Below are 27,815 nucleotides of genomic sequence, written 5' to 3'. Positions count from 1 at the left end.
TTTGATATAAAGATACGTTGTGAAAGGAATCCCACATTCAAGGTAACAAACATGTCCATTACCTCATATATTTATCTTTTCTTTTTCTCCTTCCTTCCTTCCATTTCTTCCTTCCATTTCTTTTCTTTTCCTTTTCTTTTCTTTCTCTCTCTCTCTCTCTCTCATTATTTTTGATGAGAATGCTTAAATTCTACCTTTCAGCAAATTTAAATTGTACAAGGTAGTATTATCAACTATATTCACCATGTTGTGCATTGGATGCTAAGACCTTTTTCATCACCTTTTTCACCCTTTCAACTTACAACTTCAAATTTGTACTTTTTACCAGTTCTCCCTATTTTCCCCATTCCCCAGCCTGTGGTGACCCCCATTCTACGATGAGTTCAACATTTTAAAAAATTCTACATATAAGTGATATCATGTGTATTTGTCTTCCTCTATTTGGCTTATTTCCCTTAGTATCATGCCCATCAAGTTCATCTGTGTTGCTGCAAAAGCAGGATTTCCTTTTTAAAAGGTGAATAATGTTCCTTGTGTGTTTATACCACATTTTCTTCATCCACTGATCCATTAAATGACATGTTTCCATACATTTATATCGTAAATGATGCTGCAGTGAACATAGGAATACACATATCTCTTTGAGACAGTGATTTCATTTTCTTTGAATATATACACAAAAGTAGAATTGCTGGATAGTATGATAGTTCTATTTTTAGTTTCTTGAGGAACTTCCATACTGTTTTCCATAGTAGATGTACCAATTTACATTCCTACCAACAGTATACAAGAATTCCCTTTTCTCCACATCCACACCTCCACATCCTTATCTTTTGTCTTTTGGATAACAGACATCCTATCTTCTATCTCATTGTGATTTTTGATTTACTTTCTCTGATAAGTAGTAATGTCAAGCACTGTTCCATGTACCTATTAGCTATCTTTATGTCTTTTTTGGGAAAATGTCTGTCTGGGTCCTTTGCCCATTTTTTAAAAATACGTATTTATTTTGGGGAGAGTGCAGTGGGGATGGGGCAGAAAGAGAGGGGCAGAGGATCCAAAGCAGGCTCTGCACTGACAGGCAGCAGTGAGCCCAATGTGGGGCTTGAACTCACAAATGAGATCATGACCCGAGGCAAACTTGGATGCTCAACTGACTGAACCACCCCGGTGCCCCGCCCCCCATTTTTTTAAATTGCGTTGTTTTTTGGTTTTTGCTATTAAGTTCTAGGAGTTCCTTGTATATTTTGGATATTAACTCATTATCACATATATGGTTTGCAAATATTTTTCCCTATTCCATAGATTGCCTTTTAATTTTGTTGATAGTTTCCTATGCTGTGCAGAAGCTTTTTAGTTTGATGCAGTACCACTTGTTTATTTTTTCTTTTGTTGCCTTTGCTTTTAGTATTAAATCCAGTCATTTCTAAGACCAATGTCAAAGAGCTTACCCTATGATTTCTTCTAGGAGTTTTATGGTTTCAGGTCTCCATTCAAATCTTTCATCCATTTTGAGTTGTTTTGTGTGGTCTAAGATAAGGGTCCAATTTTATTCTTTTGCATGTGGACATTCAGTTTTCCCAAAACAACTGAATTGAAGAGACTAACCTTTCTCCACTGTATATTCTTGACTCCTTCTTTGAAAATTAATTGAGCATATATACATGGGTGTATTTCTGGGCTTTCCATTTATTCTGTTCCATTCATTTGTGTGTCTATTTCTTTCCCAGTGCTATATACTATTTTGATTACCATTGTGTTGTAATATAGTTTGAAATCAGGACATGTAATGCCTTCAGCTTTGTTTTTCTTTCTTAATTGTTTTGGCTATTCAGTCTTTTGTGGTTCCAAACAAGTTTTAGGATTGTTTTTTTCCATTTGTGAGAGAAATTCCATTGGAATTTTGATAGGAATTACATTGATTTTTGTAGATTGTATTGGATATTATGTACATTTAATATTAATTTTTCCAACTCATGAATATGGAATATTTTCATTTATTTGTATCTTTATTTCATCAATGGCTTATGGTTTTCAATACACAAGTAATTCCCCACCTTAATTTTGTTTCTAGGTATCTTCTTGGTTTTGATGCAGTTTTAAATGGGATTGTTTTCTTAATTTCTCTTTCCAATAGTTGGTTGTTAGTATATAGAAATGCAGCTGAATTTTGAATATTGGCTTTGTTTCCTATATTTCATTGAATTCATTTATTAGTTCTAATAGTATTTGTTTGCTGGACTATAGGGTTTTGTATAAATACTATTGTATTATCTGCAAAGACAATTTTATTTCAACTTTTCCAATTTTAATGCCTTTTACTTGTTTTATTGCCTAATTGCTCTGACTAGGATTTCCATTACTATGTTGATAAAAATGGCAAGAATGGACATCCTTGTTTTGTTCCTGATTTTAGAGCAAAGGCTTTCAGCTTTTTACCATTGATTATGATGTTAGCTGTAGGCTTGTCATATATGGCTTTTATTATGTTGAGGACTTATATAACCAATTTATTGTGAGTTTTTATGATGAAAGGAGGTTGAATTTTGTCAAATTAATTTTCTGCATCTACTGAGATGATGATGATTTTTATCCTTCATTTTGTTAATGTGGTACATCACATTTATTGATTTGCATGTATTGAACCATCCTTATATCCCTTGGATAAATCCACTTGATCTTGGTGTATTATCCTTTTAATATACTACTGAATACAGTTTGCTAATATTTTGTTGAGGATTTTTGCATTTATAAATGATGGGTACTCCAATGATGGGTACATACATATAATTTTTATATTCTTTTGATGAACACACTCCTTTATCACTGTATAATGGCCTTCATGTTACAGTTTTTGGCTTAATGTCTATTTTGTGTGATATAAGTAAAGCTATTCCCACTTTAGTTTGGTTTCTTTTTGCATGAAAAATTTTTTCCCAATCCCTCACTTTCATTTCAAAACCTGTGTTTTTAAAGGTGAACTGAGACTCTTGTAGGTAGCTTATAGGTGAGTTTTTTTTTTAATCCATTCACTCTTTTGATTGGAGAATTTAGTTCATTTACATTATTGATAGTTATGGACTTTGTATTGCCATTTTGTTATTTTCTGGCTGTATATTTTATGTCAAATGTCTTATAGTTCTATCAATCTATTTTAAGCTGATAACTTAATTTTGAATATGTACAAACACTCTACATCTTTACACTTTCCCCACATTTTATGCTACGGTGTTTTTGGTGACACAATTTACATATTTTTATATTTTGTATTGTAGTTGTAGTTATCTTTAATATTTTGTATTTTAATCTTTATACTAGAGTTGTGATTTACCTGCCACCATTACAATTTTAGAGTGTTCTGAATTTAACTATTTATTTACCTTTTATCAGTGAGTTTTATACTTTCACATATTTTCAGCTATCAATTAGCATCCTTTTGTTTCAGCCTAAAGAACTCCCTTTTACATTTCTTGTAAGGCTGCTCTAGTGGTGATGTACTCTTTCAGCTTTTGTGAGGAAAACTTTATCTGTCCTTCATTCTGAAGGACAATTTTGCCACATTGAGTTTCTTCCTTGGCAGTTTTTTTTCTTTCATCACTTTGCATATATCATTCCACTTCTTTTTTCTGGCCTATAAGTATTCTGCTGAAAAATCTGATAGTCTTATGGAAGGAGGTAAAAGTCACTTTTCTACCACTGCTTTTAACTACCTTTCAACTTTTGAAAATTTAATTTTGTGTGTTTCAGTGTAGGTCTCTTTAGATTCATCTTTTTTGGTATTCTTTAGGCTTTCTGGATCTGGATGTCTGTTTGTTTTTCCAGATTAGAGAAGTTTTCCACCATTATTTCTTTAAATAAACTTTCTGCCCCTTTCTTTCTCTCCTCCTTCTGGCACCTCCATATTGGTCTGTTTGGTGGTGTCCAATGCATCCATCACTCTATCCATTCTTTTCTCTTTTTGCTTCTCTAATTGGATGAATTCAACTGTCCAACCACAACGAGCGCTACCATATGTGCTTGTACAGAACTGCCTATTTGTGTTGCATTGTGCTGTGGGACTTGTGGTTATAAACCCCACTGGCTTTCAGAGCTAAGAGTTTTGGCGGCCTGTGCTTTGTGTGGTTGCCTTAAAAGTTGGAATCCTATATGTGCTGTCCAAACCTTTCACTCCTCAGGAAGAGCCTGATATTGGGGGGTATCTTCCTTATAGTACGGTTCTGTGCCAGAAATTGGCTTTACAGGAAGTTTGTCTAAACCTTTCCTACCCGTTTCACTATGGTCATTTTCTTAGTTTCCTGATGGGGTAGGAGTCATTCAGTTAGTCTCAGTTTTTTTCTCAGAAGACATTGTTCCACATGTAGCTGTACTTTAAGTGCATCTGCAGAAGGAGGGAAGTTCAGGAACCTCCTATGTCACCATCTTGGTCCCTTCTACAAAGGATTTGCATATACATTGCTCCAAAGAAGATACACAAATCACGAATAAGCACATGGAAAGATGCTCAGTATTATTCATTAGGGAAATGCAAATCAAAACTGTAATGAGGTACCACTTCACATCCATTAGAATGGCTACTATTTTAAAAAATGAAAATAACAAATATTTGTAGGATGAAGATAAACTAGGAACCTTAGTATATTGCTGATGGAAATGTAAAATGGTATAGCCATTGTGGAGAACATTATGGTGATTCTTCAGGAAGCTAAAGATAGAATTGCCATATGATCCAGCAATTTCACTTCTACAGGTATATACTCAAAAGAATTGAAAACGGGAATTGAAACAGAGACTTGCACACAAGTTTCACAGTAGCCAAAAGGTAGAAAAACCCAAATTTCCATTAACAGATAAAAGGATAAACAAAATGTGATATATACCTGCAATGGAATGTTGTTAGGCTCTAAAAAGGAATGAAATGATAAACATTAAAAACTTTGTTAAGTGAAATAAGCGAGACACAAAAAGATAAATATTGTATCATTTCACTTCCATGAGGTATCTAGAAGAGGCAAATTCATACAAAATACAATAGAGGTTACCAGGAGCTGGGAAAAGGGGAGAATGAAGTGATTGTTTAATAGGCACAGAGTCTCTATTCGAGATGAAAAGTTCTGGAAATGGATAGTGATAATGGTGGTACAACACTGTGAATGCACTTGCTGGATTGAACTGAACTGTACAGTATTTTACACAATTGAATTAATACACTTAAAATGGTTAAAATGGTAACTTTTATGTATATTTTACCACAATTGAAAAAAATTAAAAGCCTATTTTTAAAGCTTTTGTGTTTTTGATTCCTAGAGTTTAGTCACAAATAATTCATCAATTTGAATATCTCATTTTCATAGAGGCCCAGAACAACATTTCTAAATTTCTACAATGCTGCCTGAAATGCTGTTTCTGGTGTTTGGAAACAGTGGTAAAGTTTTTGAACAGAAATGCCTATATTATGGTACGTAGATTACTTTTTATTTACTAAGTTTCTTCTTTGCAAACCCCAACCCCATGTCTACATTTCCCATCTCTAACACTTTTTACATCATGCAGTTGAATTTACCACCATGATGATATAAGGATTTGTGAATCCAATGCATGATTCAGGGCCATGCTTTCCTAGTTGAGTAGTATGTTAACTGTACTTCATTATGACTGTTAATATCTTTTTAAAGAGGGAAAATATTTACCTTAGAAATTTTAAAATGTGCTAGATTGAAAAGATTTTGTGTGTCTTTGACATAGCTTAGTGGGAAGAAAGCTTAGTCTATGCATCACTCTGAGGAAAAAGAAAAAATACCTTCCTGGGATTCACATACAGAATGGTCTTTTTAAGAAATCTTATGTTGAAATGTGTGGGCATTGACCGGGCCTAACTGAATATGTTACTTATTTCCTATGGGAATAGGGAAGCTACTGAAGAGATTTTTTAAAATAGGTGCTCCAAAAGTATAATTCTTCTAAAATTTAGCAACTACAACCTTATGATACTGGTTTGTTATCACCATGACACAGAGTCTGCAGGAGTGATCCAAATAGTCATGAAGATTCAAACTGTCATTAATTTACCTCCAGTGAGAATACTGTATTGAATCTTCTAATGAGTAAATCAAATGTATCAAAAGGCATTGGTTTCCTGAGAGTAATTATTAATTTGAATGCTGCAACACTTAACCCATTTGCAATAAACCCTAGCCAAAACACTTCAAAGACAGAAGCCATGTCCTGATATTTGAGAAAAAGACATGCCTCTGTTTGGTGTGGTCTAATTCCCATGGAGTTTACAAGCATATAGCATCTGAAGTGCACCTTATTGTCAATGCCCCTGACAGCTGTGCAGAGTTGAGAACACATAGTTCCCATGTCTCTCACATGCCCAAATGCTGGAAAGAGGAATGAGAGTAGCTGTTTGGGTGACAAGAGAATGAATTCATTTTCCTCTCACTGGGTTGTCTATTGGTCTTGTTAGGGTATGTTACTGACTCTAGAATAATATCAACTGTTTTCTTCAGATTGCAATATATGGCAAAAACTTCTGCAAGTCAGCAAGAGAGGCTTTCAATCTGCTGATGAGAAATGTTTTAAAGTAAGTAAGTAATCAGGTTGAGTTTGCAAAAGACAGTTTGTTGAACCTTGAGCATCATATACTTCACATGTTATTTAAAGTGATGGTGGTCTTTTAGACATGAATATTATCTTTCAATTTGATAGATTTAAATCTACTGTCTCATACTATTTCTTTTTATATCTTAGAATTGTTGCTTCCCTCATTCATCTATATCTTCACACCCACTGGCATTTTATACATTTTTATTATCCCCACTACTCAAGAAATTCTCTACACCAACATCATGTTTCTGGCAATTTCCCTCTCCCAAAATTGACAGAGTCTTAATAGCAAAACCAGGGAAGATATGGAACATCCTCAGGAGTCAGGGTGTCTTAGGTTTCAAAATAGGCTGACACCAATAGTGCCTGACAATGCCATCTTCTGTTTACTTCATCAAAATTAAGTCAGAACTTAATCCCCAGAGGCTGTCTTCATTCCTTGCACTGAACAAATGCCAAATAGAATTTCCATCAAAGACATATCAAAATGAGCTCAAAAAATTTAAATACTTAAAATTTTTTTTAGTGTTTATTCATTTTTGAGAGAGAGAGTTAGAGAGAGAGAGACAGAACCTGAGCAGGGGAGGGGCAGAGAGAGAGAGAGAGAGAGAAAGAATGAGAATCCGAATACAGGCTCCAGGCTTTGAGCTATCAGCATAGAGCCTGATGCGGGGCTCAAACTCAGAAACAGGAAGATCATGACCTGAGCTGAGGTCAGACGCTCGACCAACTGAACTACCTAGGCACCCCATGAATTATTTACTTTAATAAATTTCAAGTAACAAATGTAATTTAAACACAAAATTATACTTTCTTTTTTCTGATTCTTAGAGTTGCAGTTATGGATAACGTTACAGACTTTGTACTAATCCTGGGGAAAATTCTAGTTACTGGATGTATAGGTAAGTAATAATAATAAACATAACTTTAGAAGGTATTAGGAGAAACTCCTTTACTACAAAAAACTATTCCTTTGCAAGTACATAATAGACATGTTCTGCCTTTCCAATGTAGGTGTGCTGGCCTTCTTACTCTTCACACAAAGATTGCCAACGATTATAGAAGGACCAACATCTTTAAATTACTACTGGGTACCTTTGCTGGTAAGAGCTGGTGTCTTACTTCAGGCTTCTATATCATAGATTGGATGGCTTAAACAAGAATTTATTCCTCACAGTTCTGAAGGCTAAGAAGCCCAAGATTAAAGTGCCCACAGATTCAGTTCCTGGTGAGAGCTCTCTTCCTGGTTTGCAAAGGGACACCTTCTCGTTGTATCCTAATATGATGGAGAGAGAGGTCATCATCTCTCCTGTCTCCTCTTACAATGGCACTAATCCCACTGATTAAGGCCCAGCCTCATGACCTAATTACCTCCCTCAAACCTCACCTCAAGATAACATCACATTGGGGATTAGATTTCAACATATGCATTTTGAGAGGTCACAATTCATTCATAGCAACTGGGTAACACTGACTGATCAGAGATGACAGAAGAAAAAACAAAAAGGAATTAGAAAAATAAAGACAGCTAACATTATTGGTCTTACTTCGTGCCAAGCCTTATTCTGCTTTAGATTGTATTCCTTAGAAACAACCTCTGAGAGAGAGGATTGCATGTGAAAGGTTTATTAGGAAGTGCTCTCCTGAGATACCCTTGAAAAAGGAAGTAAGGAGGCAGACCTGGGCAAAGGAAGAAGCTGACCGATGCTGCATTTATAGCTGAGCCCTCAGACGTAATTACAGGAAGTTCTGACAAAAGAATTTGCATGCTGCATCAGGCAGCTGTTGGCCAGGGGTCGTCCCCTAGATGGGGCTATAAGCTTGGGTGAGGCAGTCCCTGCAGTGAGGGCAATTCCTAATGAGGGAACCTGCTCAGTCATCAGCAGCCTACATTCCTAACTGGGGGATAGATGCAGCAGCTGGAGAGGACCTGGGAGGAGCCCTGCAGTATGTATAACAATTAACTCACTCCATATGTCAGAGCCCTGCAGTATCTATAATAATTAACTCCATATGTCATAAATATTATTGCTATTCACATTCTTCCCTTGCCCACCAATAACTTTTTATGGGAGGCAGCAAGCACAGTGAGGTTAAGTAACTTGTTAACTGAGAGCCTGACATGTGATTCAAACCTAGGCAGTGTGTTACATTAACTCCCATGCTTTACTGCCTTAAAAAAAAATTGGGATATTTTTGGTGGGCATTTGGGATAGGGGTAAAACAACTGGCAGGTAATCTAATACATTTAAATCCCTGTACAAGGCACCCAAAAACGTTACCATTGGATTTCCTTGGTCTCTATATTGAAATATTTTCTAACATAGGGTACTTCAAAGTTTCTCTTCATGACTTTCATTTAAAGCTGCATTATTGTTCTTCTGGATGAGTTAATAACATCTTCATTTTCTTTACTCATTTACAGACAGTCATTATTGGATCTTACCTAGTTGCACATGGGTTCTTCAGCGTCTATGCAATGTGTGTTGATACAATTTTCATCTGCTTCTGTAAGTTTTCAGTATATGTGTTTCCCCCCTTTGGAGAGTAACTGAAAGATAAGAAGGTTAAGACCCATGTCCTTAGCTGGCTTGTGGATTTGCTATGACCTGGCTGCAACTACCAAATAGTGCTTATTTGAAAAGAGACATTGTTTAGTAGATGCTCTTTAAACCTTAACATCTGAGAGAATGGAGTTTGCAAAGCACAGCAGGGTCAGCCACTGAAATGAACCTCAGGCTTCATGGCATGGTGTTAGTACTTTCAAATTTAGTATTTCTTAGTGTTTTCAAATTTATGATAATGAGTGGATTCTGTTGTGTTTTATTAACAGAACTGAGAATATGACTGGGCTTTGAGACTGGACTTTAGGAATTCTTTGAAGAGAGCCTTTATAGATTCTGATAGAGCCAAGCTGGCAATGGTTTCAAAGACACATACAGCCAATTCATACTAGACAGATAGGATTCGTAGAGGAGAATGTCCAGGAAACAGATCAGTTCTGATGCTTAGAGTTAAAATACTTCCTATGAGCTTTGATCACTGACTTTGCTGTGCTTCTGGGTGGCATGTGTAACTCAGAATGGATAGGTTTTCTACCAGTATCTCCTCTTAAAATCCCTGGAGAACCTAGCACCTTAGGAGCTTGATCTGGCCTTCACTTTCAGGCTAGAGAAAGTAGGCTCTGAGGATGAAAGAACAAATTGTTAGCCATACAGCTGTACCTTCTGAGAGATCATTTCTCTGGCACATTGCTCTTAAGAAAAGCAGAGAAAACATTCTGTGAAGGCATTATTGAGTGATCCACTTGTATAAAACTGACAGTTTATTTATTTATTTATTTATTTATTTATTTATTTATTTATTTGGGGGCATAACTCACAAGGAGACACAGAACCTAAAGCAGGCTCCAGGCTCTGAGCTGTCAGCACAGAACCCGACAAGGGACTCAAACTCACAAGCCCTGAGATCATGACCTGAGCCAAAGTCGGATGCTTATCTGACTGAACCACCCAGGTGCCCTGAAACATGGCATCTTTTTTACATTACAAGGCAATGAGAAGTCTGGTCCCAGTATGAGAAAACAGTAGTAGTTGTAGATGATTATTAGTGTGATCCATACTAGGCATCCTAACAATGCCTCAAATGGTAATAACAATATAGATATATGATCTATCATATAGAAATATGATGAAGGTGAAAGAACAAAAATGTTCAGTGTCCATCATATTCCCCCCTTAGCTTTTCATTTTGTATGTAAGGAAGGTCACTATGAAGTCTAATGCAAAAATCTAAATCATCCAACCATTCCCAAAAGATAAGGATGAAAAATAATTTAGATTTATTCCATAAATCCATAATTATCCTATATGATTTTATATATTTCTTATCCTTTGTCATAATAAGGACTATGAATAACAAAATCTTTTTTAATATACCAGTGAAAACATAGAATTAAGTTGTACTTGTATGTTTATTGATAGATATTATCTGCTGCAAATTGCATGTAGCTTTTAGGAAAGCTAATTACACACTGACTTGTCTTTGCTTCTCAGCATCCTTCTGATGCTTTCCCTGAAACACCCAATATGTGTTAGTGAACACACCATCATTTAATTACTAGCCTAGGCACAATAGGAAGTTAAATTCATGTATTACGTGAAGTCAGAGAACATTAGTTTTCTAATGCAATCTGAAGGGATTTAAAACAGGATGCCTTATATAGTTAAGTAGGACAAGAACTGAACTAAGTGACAAGAGGCTGGATCCTCACCTCATTCCGATTGCCTCGGAGCTTTTGACTTCAGGAGAATCATTTCGTATAGCCGGGCCTCCCGTTTCTTCATCTGTAACGTTAGGGTGTGGACTACCATTAAAAGTGACTTTGAACTCTGAAAATGAATTATTGTTCTACATTTATCACAGGATCATACACTTTTTGTTCAGATTCATCCCCGAGGATGTGACATTTTACCGTTCTGAAATGAACAGTCACCATTGAGAGATAATACTTTTGAAAGGACATGAAAGATCTTGTTAGCCTTCACACTACCAAAATAAACCTCTTTGAGCATTGGGGGGGGGGGGGGATTTAGGAAGTTTTAGTGCTTCCTGTCAGAAGTTGAAATTTCTTACTTTGTCGAGCATCAGCAACTTAATGGTACTAATTTGTCTTATATTTGACTTTCTAACACTAATTTCTCTGATTTTTCCCTGTTTGACTCTCCAATTTCTAAAAATATTTAATTGTGCTGCCGCTTGCTGCTTTTGCCTGCTTTGGCTGCTGCATATACAGGTGAAGATCTGGAAAGAAATGATGGATCCACAGAAAAACCCTACTTCCTAGCCCCTACCCTGCACGGAACTCTGAACAAGATGCAACTAGTTTCCCAGAAGCAGAAAGAGTAGAAAAGCTCCAAACAGTGACATTCATTTTTAAATAGAAGTTTTGTAAATTAGATCATGTGTAACTCAAAAATGAGGCTTTTGAGTAATGTGAAATTTCTATGCTTATTGCTGAAAAGCCAGAACCTGGTACCACTTGAGGTGACAGACATTTGATGACAGTAGCCTCTGTGAACTAGGATACTTTATAGACTGTGGTCCCAGCCGAAGAGCAAGGTGTAAATGTCAAACATATTTTTAAAGCCTATAGCTGAAAGTGTTTTAAACAATACTTTTATAACTCAGAGTGCTGTTTCCCATTGCAGCACTTTGATAGCCTTTCTTTTTATAAATGTGTTTGTAAAAGATATTCAGGCAATTTTTGAAAGCACTATAAATGTATCGTCAATTAGCCATAAAAAAAGATTGATAGAGTTAACCAGCTTATGGTACTAAATTCGTAAATATGGTACTATGCCTATATAGCTGCTCAAGCTAGTGGACAGCTATCTAAACTTTGATTAAATTTGTATTCATGTTTCTCTAGGAAGTATATTTCAGTACATGATTCAAGACCATAATATACATAGAGATGTTAATGTTATGCAAGTTCCATAGAGAGCATTATTAGGTAAAAATTACTGTGAAACCTTCATAGCCCACTTCGTTTTAGTGTAATTATATTCATAGTGAAGCTGAATCTGAGTTCTGGAGTACCATTTCCAATAATATGAACCTCTGGCCACTGTGAAAATATTCTGAACAAAACTGAAATGGCCATGTAATGCATTCCTCTTGTCTCTTACCCAAACAGAGACAAATTCCTATTTCCCTATTCCTGCCATATAGAAAACTGGAATGGATTTGTTTCAGAACAGTGATTATATCTTTTATAAGCATACCTGTTTTTATAAGCAAACCTGTTTTTCTAGATTAAAGACATTGTTTGGCTTCATTCTACAAAAGGTTTAGTTTGAGTTCAACTTTGGGGAAAGAGAATAGATGAGTAAGACCTTCAGATTTTACTCTAAGGAAATATACCTAAGCACTCCATAGGTACCTTGTCTGGTACCTTTACAGGGGTATATACTGTGGGTTAGGAAATCTCCCTCAGAGCTTAGCAGGAAAGTTATTTTTATACTCCACCCCTGCTGGCCAGAGCAACAAGTTGGTTTCTGGCAACCATCCCCTTAGTCTTTTGTATGGTGGAGCAAAGCATAAATCAGACACTCAAGCACTTTTCCTGCCCAATCTCTGTGTGCACGTTTGCATGATTTGGCTAACGGTATAAAAGTTACCCCAAAAGGAACACTTAATCAAGTAGTATTGTTTTGGCTTTTACACTAAACTTGTGTATAAGAATTATTTAAGTGTTGACAGAAAGGAACGTGTTGATCTAACATTTTGATCTAAATATGATCCATGAATTTTTATTAAAAAGAGTCAGAAATGTATCATTGTGCCACAAGTTAATATAAAAACTAATTTCTTTAATGATTCTGAAGTATGGGAACCTAGATGTAGACTAACTCTGTGACAGCTTAAATAAGGAAGATTTTCAAAACAGTGGTCTTTATAACGGCCACCATCTTGTTCTTATTTTCTTGAGAGCATTATAGTCAAAAGTGTCACTTGTCTTCACATCTTGGCCAAGGGCCTTCTTCACTCTCATTCTCCTTGAATCATAATTCAGAGAAGAGTGATAATCTATCTTTCTGGATGGTTATAATTATTAGTCAATAGTACAGAAGTTACAACTGAGATCTAGTAAGTAGTTACCTCTCAAGTGTTGAAAAGTGGTAGGAAATAAATCCCCTTTAGGAGTAGTCTAATGTTGATACATAATCATGAAACAAAACAATTTTAATTGTTTTGTATGCATCAGAATCGCTCTGAGAACTTGTTATAAATATAGATGCCTGTGCCCCTTCCTTAAGAAATTCTGAGATGTTGTATTTGGGTGCAGGACAGCTTGTGAATTATTATAAAATTCTCTAGCTGATTCTGATACACATAAAACTTGGAAAATCACTTGAATAAAATACAAATCAACATGCGAGAAACTGATTGGCTTATTTTCTCCTTACATTCTTGACTGTTCCAGGAGTTAGAAAATTAAGACAAAGATTAATTTGGAGACTTCTAATAGTCACAACTTCTGCATTTAGAATCTAAGACTAGATGGGGCCCGTATATTAAATGTTTAACATTATATATGCTGATTAGACCAAAAAATTCACTAGAGTAAAAGTGTTCACTGCCTAAATGGAGGCACATTCTAAAACTGGCTATATTTTAAGGATATAACCCCTTGGTGCGAATCATAGGAAAAGGAATGCTGTTTGGCTCATATTTTTAAAGAACTTCTTTACTACTTAGAGATTCTTCCTTTAAGTGTAGAAGTTTTAACTATCTATGGGCTTATTTCTAGTCAGAAAAAATATTCCCCACTAGTTACTTTTTGTATAATTGATAGTAAAAATGAGTATTGTTTTTGAGGGGGAAAAAATAGAAGCTGTTATCTTACAAAGCAATTAAAGTCATAACTGCAAAAAACATTTTTTTCAAAACATGCAGTTTAAAATATACTGAAATTTCACAAATCTTATTTTTTAAAACTATGCTACATAAATTGTTGATTGCAAAGCAAAAGAAATTTTGACACATATGGTAATTTGGGAAGTGAATTGAGTACATACTACTTTTCAGGAATTTGAAGGTGAATTTAGAAATTCCTGGGGGATTTTTTTTTTTTTTCTTTTTTAAGTTTGCTATCCAAAAGAAGGTAAAAGTTATTTCCTCAATCATGCAGCTGAGAAGCATGCATATTGACAGAATATGAGCTGGTACACACAATGAGATAATATTTTACTAACATAATAACAAGGGCTGCTTGTTTTCTCATAGGTATGTTTACAATAATGTTGATGCCAAAACTGTGCTATTAAAAAAAAAAAAATCTTAAACTGCTGTAAAGCAAGTATGCAGTAGATGGCGACGTTACTTCTCTTACAGTTTTGCTTTGATATTTACTCTGTGCCATTCTTCCTCCTAGTGGAAGATATGGAAAGAAACGATGGTTCTACTGAAAGGCCCTATTACATGAGTCAGTCTCTCCTGAAGATTCTGAACGAGCCAAGTATGCAAACTAAGAAGCCTTAGAAGTGCAAACTGTGGTCATCGTGCAGCGGTGTGTTACCAAATCTTCATCTGCTGTGTCTGCACAACGCTAGCTTCATAAGTGCTTTGTGTTGGAAACACTGTATTCATGACCTTGTTGGCTTTTATTTGCATGTTTAATACCAAAGCTTATACTGTAATATGTGAAGCCATCTGAAGTCGCAAGGGAATTGTTAATAACATGGTACATTTTTATACTAAGATCTTCTGTTTTGTAATTCATTTTTAAATAGAGTGGCTTGGATGTTTTGAAAACACCAGTGAATATGTTCATATTCTTTTAAATACTGGATTGAAAAATGATACATTATTTGAATTGATAGCTCCTAATATATTTTTTAAATTGCAACTAAAAGACTTCTGCAGGGAAAATTGGTAAACAAACTGAAAGAGAAAATTTTAAAGTTTTCCCAACTCCCGTTTGACAGTAAATTGGTAAAAGGACTGCCTGCTCCAGATTTTGCTCTAAGTATAGAATGTTTCCTATTAAACAAATTGCCAACCATCCAGCCTTTACTACTTCGTCCTCTCTGACAAAGTGCCTTACTGGCTGTTTAATATTACCCAGCTTTTGTGGGCAAGTTTACAAACATCGTTTAAACACACACACACACACACATACACACACACACACACACACACACACAAAACCTGCAATGTTTAGTGATTGAAACAAGTCTTCTTGCATTTGTTTCCCTCTTAGCTCACTGACTGGAAACCACTTGTCATTTCAGTATGTTTGAGATCCTAGTGACTATGTAGAGTACGTTTTGCAGCATAAACAATTTCCCTTGCGCCTAGTGGACATTCACAAATGTGTACTACACGCAAGAAAAAAAAAAACTGAAAGGATGCTTGTTGATCTTTTTTTTTTTTTACACTAAAAGTGAGAAGTGTAAAAATCTAATCTTTTCTATAGTAGATCTTTGAAAATACAATAGGTGTAAGACTACATTTCTCAGTGTTTTATACAGTTTGGAAAGAGACACTTTGAAAAATTACAAAGGGAAACTCTACCCCTGCAAAGGGTGCTCATAGCTGTCATGTACTGAATTAGCTCTGTTTTAAATGATTATCATCATCAAGGAGTGTTCTATGTATTTTATTTCATTTTCTAACTTTTGATATGAAATAATCAGTTTATTTATAATGTTAACTTTTATTGTGCTAATATAAACAGAACATAATTTGTAATTAAATTTTAAATAATTTTACTAGTACTACTAACTTGAAAGAAAATGAATTCAGTTTGTTACTCAGTGTTAAAGTATTTACCCCAAGGGAATGTCCATCAAATATGATAATTTGTGAAAGCTTTGAGAATCAACAGTAAGTTACTGTCAGCTTATCTATGATCACATTTGTTTGAATGTGACTTTAGATATTCTTTTATGCCAAAAAAACTTACATGAGCACATGACAGTCTGAGCTCTATAATCATTGTGCTTCTGCTGTGCAGAAATATTAGGAACATATTGTCTAAATATCTTTGATAACTAAAATGTTTAATATTTAATGAAATTTGCTGTTACTCATCGTTTTAAATGTTTTTTTTCTTCTAATAAAGATTTAGATAAAAAAAAACGTTTTTATTTCTTTAAGCTAGAATATGTGAAAAGCTTTAGTGTTTAAAACCTACCATAGTATAACAGAATCTTCTCTTTATCAACAAAGGTGATTTTTTTTTAACATCTAAATTTATCTTTTTAAAAATTTCCATTTTTCTCTAGCTGTGCACTGATTGTGAGATCAAATAATGGAAACTGATAATTTATCTAAAGTAAATATATCAAAACGAATGGATAAGAGATGGATTTTTTAAAACCCAAACAGTGACCTGAAATAGTTGGTCTTTGTTTTAATTTGCCAAAAGTTTGCTCTGTCCCTCCTTTGGTTTTACCTACATTGTAAGCAAATTTCATCATTTTAAAGGCAGGGATGAATTTAGAGAACCTACAAAATGTCAACACTGACTAACAATAGTTTCCCAAAGCAAGATTAAGTAGACCTATCACTGTTTAACTTAAGCTAAAAGATTTCTTAGGTCTAGCTATTCCTTGACAAATATGTAAGAATCTATTTTTTAGTTGAATTAAATCTTCAAAATTAATTTTTTCTTTAATATTTAAAGGATTTCTTTAAATGAAAACATAAAACAATATTCTTACAGTTTTCAATGTCCTTTTAAAATGTTACAAATTGAATTAGATATTAATTAATGATTCTTATTTAAAATAAAGATATAGTTTGGTTTCCAGAAGAAATCTAAATTCTGCTTTAAATCTTATTAACTCCCACTTTAGATGATAAGGGACTAATCATATTTCTAAATAAAGTGTTTGAAATTGGATTATGATTAGATGTTTTTGTGTCGCCTACAAAGTTTAAAAAGAATTTGTGAATCCATACACTAAAATCACAATATTAAAGGTTCTGGGAGATTGCCAGGCATAATGTAGTTATTATTTAAACTAATATTGGAAAACAGGCTCTGTGCAACAATTTTGTATTTTTCTTTTACTATATAGCTGAACAGTACTCATTCCAATGTATGTTCTTTCACTTTTACAAGTGGTGCCTCAGGAAATTGCTCTTAAACTCTAACCAGGCACAATAATTATCTCCAGTATTATCTGGTTCTGGAGTAGGGAACATGCTTTATAAATCAGTCTTTGTTGGCATAAGATGGGACAAAATTGAACTAAAATTATTATTGCAGATCATGATATATGAAATGGTGTCTTGACATTCTTTCCAGTTTCTTGCAAATATTATCCTTAAGTGTTTGCAAATGTTTGTTTTTAAATTATAGCTATAGGATTATAAGAATACAATTCAATAAATCATAGATGAAAAGAAATGGCTTACTGATATAACAGGAATAATTTACTTTTCCAAAGTAACTTTCCATAAACCATGTTTTTTGTCCTGGAACTAACATGGATATTGAAGACTTCTCTCAGGATCTAGCTGAGTTACTTATGGCCCTTACTAATCTATCACCCCCCAGAAAACAAAGCTAACCCACATTAAAAGAAATGTGACTGATTCATTCATGAAAATTGAATACCACATTATACAAGGCTTGGACATCAGAGTAATGTCAAGGTCATGGACCCTCTTAAATTTATCAGGTCAAATTAACCAACTTCTCCACCACTTTCCAAATTCCTACAAGAAAAGGTAGCCAAAATGGCACAGATTCTGGCAATATCTTCTCTAATGGTTTCTATGCTGGGAAGAATGGAGTCTGTTATGTGACACATTTAAAAGCAATCAGTTTGAAAGTTCCAGGGAAGATGGCAAAGTAGCAGGATCGAAACTCACCTCCTTCCAGGGATACAAGTAGATAATCCCCACATCAGTGTAAATAATTCAGAAAACAACCCAAAGACTGGCCCAACAGACTATCCCTAGCTAAATGCAGAGAAGAGGCTATATCAAAGAAGGTAGGAAGGATAGAAATGCAGTTTGGAGCTAAAGGGACCCACAGAACTATATTTGGGAAAGAGGGATGCTATAAGTATGGAGAGGGGAGAGGAGAACTTCACACCAGGCACACCAGGCATGGGGAACCCACACAAGGATGAGGAATCTCTAACATCTGGCTTTGAAAACCAAAGGGGCAGATTTCACAAGTTCTTACAGTCAGTGGGGTTTAAAACCTGCAACTTTAAATAACAGCAGGCTTGCCTCTGGAAGAATTGGGAGGGCAATAGGAATCTGAGTCCTCACCCTTAAAGAGACAGCACAACAAATAGCCCCAGAGTACAGCACAGATGCTGAACTTTGAAAAGTGCCTGGGGTATACCAGAGGGAAACTTATTTACTAATCTCAGAGCCTGTGCTGAAGGGGCAGGGATCTTTGGGAGGCTTCAGGAACAAAATTGCCAGAGGGTACCATTTCCCTTCCCTACCTCTCAGACTAGATAAACAGACACCTGCAGAAATGAGCATAGTGTCAACACTCTCTATCTAGCTTGCTAACAATGTGCACCACCACTGTATGCTTCTGTAGATTTGCCCCCTCCAGCTCAGCAGGAGTTTTGCCTGGCAGCTATAGGTCCCCTCCCATACCAAACCGAGGGACCTTGCTAGCACCACAAGCCCTGCCTCCACACTCTGCTGCAGAGTCGTTCCCGTTAGCCCTGAAGCAACAGTTTATAAAGCAGCTCCAGGTCCTCTCCCACAGCAGACCCACACAGATCTTGCTAACAACATGCACCCTGCCCCATATTCTACTGCAGACTTGTCCCCTCTGATACATCCTTTGCTGAAGCCCATCTAAAGCAGTGCCAAAGCCCGGCAGTACACAAGCACCCAACAGGGGCCAGAACTACTCCAAAGTGACTCCTGCTCCAGGGAGAGGGGAAGATAATTACCAATCCAACTGCAGCCCTAGCAAGGGACTGGGGCAGACTTCTTATCTGACTGTAGGCCCCACCTACCAACAAGAGCTTCTCAGAGGGAAACAAGAAAAAGTACCATGTGGTTTGGTGCTACTGCATTTCTGGCAAATGCCTAGTCTGATGAAAGTCAAGCCCAAGGCCACCCCAGATTGGACCATTAATGATGCATGTTCCAAACCCTGCCCACAACAGGAAAAGGGAGCTATTACAGATGAATGGACAAAAGGCAAATGCAGCTCAACCACAACAGTAGGACACACACAACATGGGAGACACCTCTGAAGCACCAGGTTCTGGGGAACAGGCAACACTGCACTGTAGGCCACTGATTTCAAGAGCAGGAGACATAGTACAAGGAAACAGAGACAGCTAAAATGAGGACACAGAAGAATATGTCTCCTAAAAGAAGACAAAACCACAGCAAGAGACCTAAACAAAATGGAGGAAGGTAATATGCATGCTAGAGAATTTAAAGTAATGATCATAAAGATACTGACTAGACTTGAGAAAAGAGTGAAGGACCTCAGTGAGACCCTTAACAAAGAAAAAACACAAAAATGAACCAATCAGAGACGAAGACTCAATAATTGAAATTAACATTATAATAAATAGAATAAATTCTAGAATACAGGAAGCAGAAGAATGGATCAACAGACTAGAGGACTGAGTAATAGAAATCAATCAAGCTGAACAGAGAGAAAAAATAAAAAATAAAAATGTCTTGAGAACCTCAGCAACACTATTAAGTGTAACAACATTCCCATTATACAAATCCCAGAAGGAAAAAAGAGACAAAGGGGGGGGGCAGAAAATGTATTTGAAGAAATAATAGCTGAAAATTTCCCAAATCTGGGAAAGAAAAGAGAAATCCAGATCCAAGAGGCACAGAGAGCCCCCAACAAAATCAACCCAAGGAAGTCCACACCAAGACACATTTTAATTAAAATGGCAAAAAGAAGTGATAAAGAAAGAATTGTAAAAGCAGTGAGAAAAACAGTTACATGTAAGGGAAACCTCATAAGGCAATCAGCTGATTTTTCAGCAGAAACGTTGTAGGCCAGAAGGGAGTGTCATGATATATTCAAAGTGGTGAAAGGGAAGGATCTGCAGCCAAGAATACACTACCCAGCAAAGCTATTATTCAGAATAGAGGATAGATAGCTTTCCAGACAAATGAGAGTTAAAGGAATTCATAACCACTAAATGGGCCCTACAAGAAGTGTTAAGGTGAACTCTGTAAGTGGAAAACAAAAGTCATAAGAAAGAGTAAGAAAAATAGGAAGCACAAAAGCAAAAAATAAATAAATAAATAAGTGCGTCTGTAAAAATTGGTCAAGTGAAACACAAAGGATGTAAAATATGATACCAAATACTTGAAAAGTGGAGGGGAAAAGAGTAAAGAATGAGATCAAAATTAAGTGACCATCAGCTTAATATAGATTGCTATAAACAGAAGGTGCTATATATAAAATGAATGGTAACCACAAATCAAAAAACAGTAATAGATATGCAACTAGCAAAACAAGAGAAGAACTACCAAAACAACCATAAAACAAGTAACAAAAAGGTGATAACTCTACACATATCAATAATTACTTTGAATGTAAATGGGCTAAATGCTCCAATCAAAAACATAGGGTGACAGAATGGATAAAAAAGTTGTACTTATCTATATGCTGCTACAAGGGACTCAATTCAGACCTAAAGACACATGCAGAAAGTGAAAGTGAAAGGATGAAGAAACACTTATCATGAAAATGTAAGTGAAAAGACAGTTGGACTATCAATACTTGTATTGGACAAATATGCTTTAAAACAAAGATGGTAACGAGATAAAGAAGGACAATACATAATCATAAATGGTACAATCCAACAAAAAGATATAAAAATTGCAAGTGTTTATGCACCCAACATGGTGGAATCAAAATAAATAAAGCAGTTAATAACAAACATAAAGGAAGTAATCACTACTAATATAATAGTAGTAGGGGACTCTAACAGCCCACCTACATCAATGGATAGATCATCCAAGCAAAAAAATCAGCAAGGAAACAGTGGCTTTGAGTGGCTCCTTGGATCTAATTCATTGGATCCTAGATGGATCTAACAGATATATTCAGAACACTGTATCCTAAAACAACAGAATACACATTCTTTTCTTTTTAAAATTTTTTTAAGATTTATTTATTTTTGAGAGACAGAGTGTGAGTGGGGGGAGGGGCAGAGAGGGAGACACAGAATCTGAAGCAGGCTCCAGGCTCTGAGCTGTCAGCACAGAGCCTGACACGGGGCTCAAACCCACTAACTATGAGATCATGACCTGAGTTGAAGTCAGACGCTTAACCCACTGAGCCACCCAGGCACCCCAAAACACATTCTTTTCAAGTGTACATGGAACATTCTCCAGAAGAGATCACATATTAGACCACAAAACAAATCTCAACAAAATTAAAAAAAAAATGGAAGTCCTACCATACATCTTTTCTGACCAAAACACTATGAAACTAGAAATCACCCACAAGAAAAAACCTAGAAAGCACACAAACAGAGGGAGATTAAATAATATACTACTAAATAATGCATGGGTCAACCAAAAAATCAAAGAGGAAATAAAAAAATATATGGACACAGATGAAAATGAAAACACAACAGTCCCAAATCTTTGGGATGCAGTAAACCTGTTCTAAGAAGGAAGTTTATAGATTACATATCTGTCTAAAGAAGCAAGAAAAACTGCAAATAAATAAACTAACCTTACACCTAGAGGAACTAGAACAAGAAGAACAAAGTTGAAAAATCATTAGAAGGAAATAATAAAAATTAGAGCTGAAATTAACAAAATAGAAACTAAATAAATAAATAATAAAACAGACCAATGAAACAAAGCGCTGCCTCTTTGAAAAGATCAACAAAATCAATAAGGTTTTAGCCAGACTAATTAAGAAACAAACAGAGAGAGGACTCAAATGAATAAAATCCTGAATGAAAGGGGAGAAATAACAACTGACACCACAGAAATACAAAAGATTGTAAGAGAATATTATGAAAAGATATGTACCAACAAACGCAACCTAGAAGAAATGGATAAAGTTCTAGAAACATATAACCTCCCAAAATTGAATCAGGAAGAAAAAGAAAATGTGAACAGACCAAATGCCAGTAATGAAATTGAATCAATAATCACAGAACTACCAGCTAACAAAATTCCAGAGCGAGATGGCTTCAGAGATGAATTATACCAAACATCTAAACAAGAGTTAAAAACTTATTCTTCTCAAACTATTCAAAAAAACAGAAGAGGAAGGAAAACTCCTAATTCATTCTATGAAGCCAGCATTACCCTGACACCAAAACCAGATAAAGGCACTACAAAAACACAGGACTATAGGCCAATATCTCTGATGAACACAGGTGTAAAATTCCTCAACAAAATATTAGCACACAATCCAACAAAACATAAAAACAATCATTCACCACAATCAAGTGGGATTTTATCCCTTGGGATGCAATGGTGATTCAATATTCACAAATTAATGTTATACATCACATCAATAAAAGAAGGACAAAAACCATATGATCATTTCAATAGATGCAGAAAAGGCATTTGACAAAATACAAAATCCACTCATGATAAAATCCCTCAACAAAGTAGGATTGGAGGGAACACCTCAACATAATAAAGGCCATATATGAAAAACCCACAGCTAACATATTCAATGTTAAAAAACTTAAGGCATTTTTCCTAAGGTCGAGAACAAGACAAGGATGTCCACTCTCACCACTATTACTTAACTAGTACTAGCAGTCCTAGCCACAGCAATCAGATAAGAAAATGAAATAAAAGGCTGGTGTCAAAAATAGTTTAGAATCCCTGTCTGTGGAGATAAAAGAAGTAAAAGCTAGTCAGGATGAAATAAAAAAATGCTATAACTGAGCTTCAATCTTGATTGGATGTCACAGCAGCAAGGATGGATGAGGTAGAGCAGCAAATAGGTGATATAGAGGACAAAGTTATGGAGAATAATGAAGCAGAAAAAAAGAGGGAGACTAAGGCAAAAGAGCACGATTTAAGAATTAGATAAATCAGCGACTCATTAAAAAGGAACATCAGAATCATAGGGGTCCCAGAAGATGAAGAGAAACAAAAAGGGGTAGAAGGGTTATGTGAGCCAATCATAGTGGAAAGCTTTCCCTAAACTGGGGAAAGACATAGACATTAAAATTCAGGAAGCACAGAGGACTCCCATAAGATTCAACAAAAACTGACCATCAGCAAGGCATATCATAGTCAAATTCACAAAATACTCAGGCAAGGAAAGAATCATGAAAGCAGCAAAGGAAAAAAAAAAAGTCCTTAACCTACAAGGGAAGATAGATCAGGTTTGCAGCAGACCTATCCGCAGAAACTTGGCAGGCCAGAAAGAAGTGGCAGGATATATTCAATGTGCTGAATCAGAAAAATATGCAGCCAAGAATTCTTTTCCATCAAGGCTATCATTCAAAATAGAAGGAAAGATAAAAATTTCCCAGACAAACAAAAATTAAAGGAGTTTGTGACCACTAAACCAGCCCTGCAAGAAATGTTAAGGGGAACTCTCTGAAGGGAAAAAAAAAGATGAAAAAAAATATCAAAAGCAACAAAGACTAGAAAAGACCAGAGAACACCACCAGAAACTCCAACTCTACAAGCAACATAATGGCAATAAACTCATATCTTTCAGTACTCACTCTAAACGTCAATGGACTAAATGCTCCAATCAAAAGACATAGGGTAACAGAATGGATAAGAAAACAAGATCCATCTATATGCTGTTTACAAGAGACCTACTTTAGATCTAAAGACACCTTCAGATTGAAAGTAAGGGGATGGAGAATCATCTATCATGCTAATGATCGACAAAAGAAGGCCAGAGTAGCCATACTTATATCAGACAATCTAGACTTTAAAATAAAGACTGTTACAAGAGATAAAGAAGGGCATTATATCATAATTAAGGGGTCTACCCACCAAGAAAATCTAACAATTGTAAACATTTATGCTCCAAATGTGGAAGGACACAAATACATAAATCAGTTAATCACAAACATAAAGAAACTCATTGATAATAATACCATAATAGTAGGAGACTTTAACACCCTACTTAACAACAATGGACACATCATCTAAACATAAAATCAGCAAGGAAACAATGGCTTTGAATGACACACTGGACCTGACTTAAAAGATATATTCAGAACATTTCATCCTAAAGCAGCAGAATAGGCACTCTTCTCTAGCGCACATGGAACGTTCTCCAGAATAGATCACACACTGGGACACAAATTAGCCTTCAACAAGTACAAAAAGATCAAGATTGTATGGTGCATATTTTTCACACCACAATGCTGTGAAACTGGAAATCAAACACAAGAAAAAATTTGGAAAGATAATACCTGTAGACTAAAGAACATCCTACTAAAGAATTAACGGGCTAACCAAGAAGTTAATGAGTAAATTAAAAAGCAAATGGAAGCCAATGAAAATGATAACACCACAGCCCAAAACCTCTGGGATGCAGCAAAGGCAGTCATAAGAGGGAACTATAGAGTAATCCAGGCCTTCCAAAAGAAGGAAGAAATGTTTCAGATACACAACCTAACCTTACACCTTAAAGATCTGGAAAAAGAACAGCAAATAAAACCCCAAACCAGCAGAAGACAGAAGACAGGAAATAATGAAGATTAGAGCAGAAATCAATGCTATCAAAACCAAAACAACAACAACAACAACAACAACAACAACAACAACAACAACAACAAAAACAGTGGAACAGATCAATGAAACCAGGAGCTAGTTCTTTGAAAGAATTAAAAAAAAATGATAAACCCCTAGCCAGTTTGATCAAACAGAAAAAGGAAAGGACCCAAGTAAATAAAATCAAGAATGAAAGAGGAGGGAGAAAGTGGTTCCCTCCCTGGAGAGCTGCATGATAGCACAGAATCTGTCTGTGTCTGCCACCCCAGGTGCAGTGGCTAGGCTGAGGGCACAATCTGCAGGAGGATAAGGTGGCTGTTTCCCTGGAATGCTGTGGGAAAACACAAAGCCTGCTTGCGACTGCCACTCCGGGGGCTTGGTCTCGCAGCAAGGGCAGCGGCTCTCAGTCTGCAATAGGAGAAGTCAGTTCTCCCTGTAGTGTGGTGGCACAGACAAAGCCAGCCAGGACCACACATCCTCGCATTGAGAGGTGCTTCCCCAGTGCCAGAGTGCATGGAGCAAGACTTTGAATCCTAGCCAAGTGCAGGGTCAGGGGAGTTGATGGAGCGAGAAGGACTGCCCCTGTCTGCGTCCGCTGCACAGTGAGGACAACTCAAAAGAGTCCACCAGGTCCTGCTCCATGGAGAAGACACTGGGAGAACACCATTCCCGCTCGCCCCCCCGCCCCCACCCCCCACCAAGGCGGGGCCTCAGGGATCACTCCTGGGGCCCATAGTGGAGGTGGGTCCAGAAAACACCAAACCACACCCCCTTGTACTGAGTAACTGCATATTCACCGGATCTGATCACGAAGACCCTGCAGACAGCTACTACCTGCAAGCAATGTAGCATTGCGTGGATTAACTCTAGGTCAATTCTGGATATATAGATATATTCTCCGCCCACCCCCTCCCCCCATTTCTCCTCATCTCTTCCCTCCCCTAGGCTAGTTACTCTGGTTATTGGTCTGTCTAAACAGGCATATTTAATTCATTGTCTTGATACATGTTCTACACCTCCTTCTTTACACTCCTTTCTTTCTCTCCGGAATAATTAAGCTATATAGTTACTTTGAGTAATTTTATCTTTGTCTCCTTTTCCACGCCTCCTTCTTTACCTTTCTCTCTCTGGATTAAGCCATTTCGTCTCTCTGCCTAATCAACGTTTACTCATCCCCCGCACCAAGTCAATTCTCTTTTTGTATATGCTCTTCCATCAGCACTGCCTCCACCCTCTTCTTTACCTGTAGTCAGTGTTTTTGGGTTTTTTGTTTTTAGTCTTTAGGTTTTTGTTTGTTTGTTTGTGTTATTTGTTTGTGTGTTTGAGTCTCTTTATCTCCTGTTTATCTGTTTTCCTTTACAGGGCTACACCAAGGAACAAATCAAAGCACACCTGGTGAAGGGTACAAAATATTACTATGAGTAGGGTAATAAAATAACCAAAGTCACAACAACAGAAAGCAAGTAACAATCCCTGAAAAAACACCTCCTGAAGGGCCAGAACCTGGACAGTGTATGACCCTCCATTAATATAGCAGTGCTTGCAGGTGCAGAGCACAAAGCTTTAAATATGCATAAGGGACAGAAAACTAGCCAAAATGACTAAATGGAAGAATTCTCCTCAAAAGAAACTCCAGAAAGTAGCTAACGAATTGATCAAAACTGATTTAAGCAATATAACAGAAAAAGAATTTAGAATAATAGCCATAAAATTAATCGCTGGGCTTGAAAAAAAAGCATAGAGGACAGCAGAGAATCTATTGCTACAGAGATCAAGGGACTAAAAATTGATCATGAGGAACTAAAAAATGATATAAGTGAGGTGCAAAATAAAATAGAGGCGGCTATTGCACGGATGGAAGAGGCAGAGGAGAGAATAGGTGAATTAGAAGATAAAATTATGGAAAAAGAGGAAGCAGAAAAAAAGATTAAAAAAATCCAGGTGTATGAGGGAAGAATTAGAGAACTAAGTGATGCAATCAAACAGAACAATATCTATAACATAGGAATTCCAGAAGAAGAAGAAAGAGAGAAAGGGGCTGAAGGTGTACTTGAACAAATCATAGCTGAGAACTTCCCTTATCTGGGGAAGGAAAAACGCATTGAAATGCAAGAGGCACAGAGAACTCCCTTCAGATGTAACTTGAATCGATCTTCTGCACGACGTATCATAGTGAAACTGGCAAATTACAAGGATAAAGGGAAAATTCTGAAGCAGCTAGAGATAAACAGGCTCTAAATTACAAAGGTGGACCCATAAGAGTAGTGGCAGACCTATATACTGAAACTTGGCAGGCCAGAAAGGAATGGCAGGAAATCTTCAATGTGATGAACAAAAAAAAAATATGCAGCCAAGAGTCCTTTATCCAGTAAGTTTGTCATTCAGAATAGAAAGCGAATAAAGGTTTTCCCAAACAAACAAAAACTGAAGGAATTCATCACCACTAAACTAGCCCTACAAGAGATCCTAAGGGGAACTCTGTGAGTCAAATGTTGCAAGGACCACAAAGTAGCAGAGACATCACTACAAGCATGAAACCTAGAGACATCCCAATGACTTGAAACCCATATCTTTCCATAATAACACTGAATGTAAATGGACTAAATGCTCCAACCAAAAGACATAGGGTATCAGAATGGATAAAAAAAAAAAAAAAAAACACAAGACCCATCTATTTGTTGTCTACAAGAGACTCATTTTGGACCTGAGGACACCTTCAGATTGAAAGTGAAGGGATGGAGAACTATCTATCATGCTACTGGAAGTCAAAAGAAAGCTGGAGTAGCCATACTTATATCAGACAAACTAGACTTTAAATGAAAGGTTGTAACAAGAGATGACGAAGGGCATGATATAATAAGTACAGGGTCTATCCATCAGGAAGAGCTAACAATTATAAACGTCTATGCGCCAAATATGGGAGCCCCCAAATATATAAAACAATCACAAACATAAGCAACCTTATTGATAAGAATGTGATAATTGCAAGGGACTTTAATACT

The 27,815-nt window shown here is 36.2% G+C and overlaps 1 protein-coding gene across 7 annotated transcripts in view; it reads left to right on the top strand.

The window, feature by feature from the left end:
- Positions 1-14,873, top strand: part of SLC44A5 (solute carrier family 44 member 5) — a 374,891-nt gene extending 360,018 nt beyond the window's left edge. For 6 of the 7 annotated variants that reach the window (XM_045477883.1, XM_045477880.1, XM_045477879.1 and 3 more), the window contains 6 exons: positions 5,352-5,455; positions 6,510-6,583; positions 7,438-7,508; positions 7,621-7,709; positions 9,032-9,116; positions 11,402-14,873. In XM_045477883.1, the coding sequence (XP_045333839.1) occupies positions 5,352-5,455; positions 6,510-6,583; positions 7,438-7,508; positions 7,621-7,709; positions 9,032-9,116; positions 11,402-11,514 (536 nt within the window). In that variant the 3' untranslated portion in view covers positions 11,515-14,873. The remainder of the gene's footprint in view (positions 1-5,351; positions 5,456-6,509; positions 6,584-7,437; positions 7,509-7,620; positions 7,710-9,031; positions 9,117-11,401) is intronic. The other variant, XM_045477881.1, reaches the window with a different exon arrangement.
- Positions 14,874-27,815: the final 12,942 nt, after the last annotated feature.

Source organism: Leopardus geoffroyi, chromosome C1, assembly GCF_018350155.1.
Source record: "Leopardus geoffroyi isolate Oge1 chromosome C1, O.geoffroyi_Oge1_pat1.0, whole genome shotgun sequence".
NCBI classification, from domain to species: Eukaryota; Metazoa; Chordata; class Mammalia; order Carnivora; family Felidae; genus Leopardus; species Leopardus geoffroyi.
The sequence above is the reverse complement of the archived record's forward strand: the minus strand, read 5'-3'. Positions and strand labels throughout refer to the sequence as shown.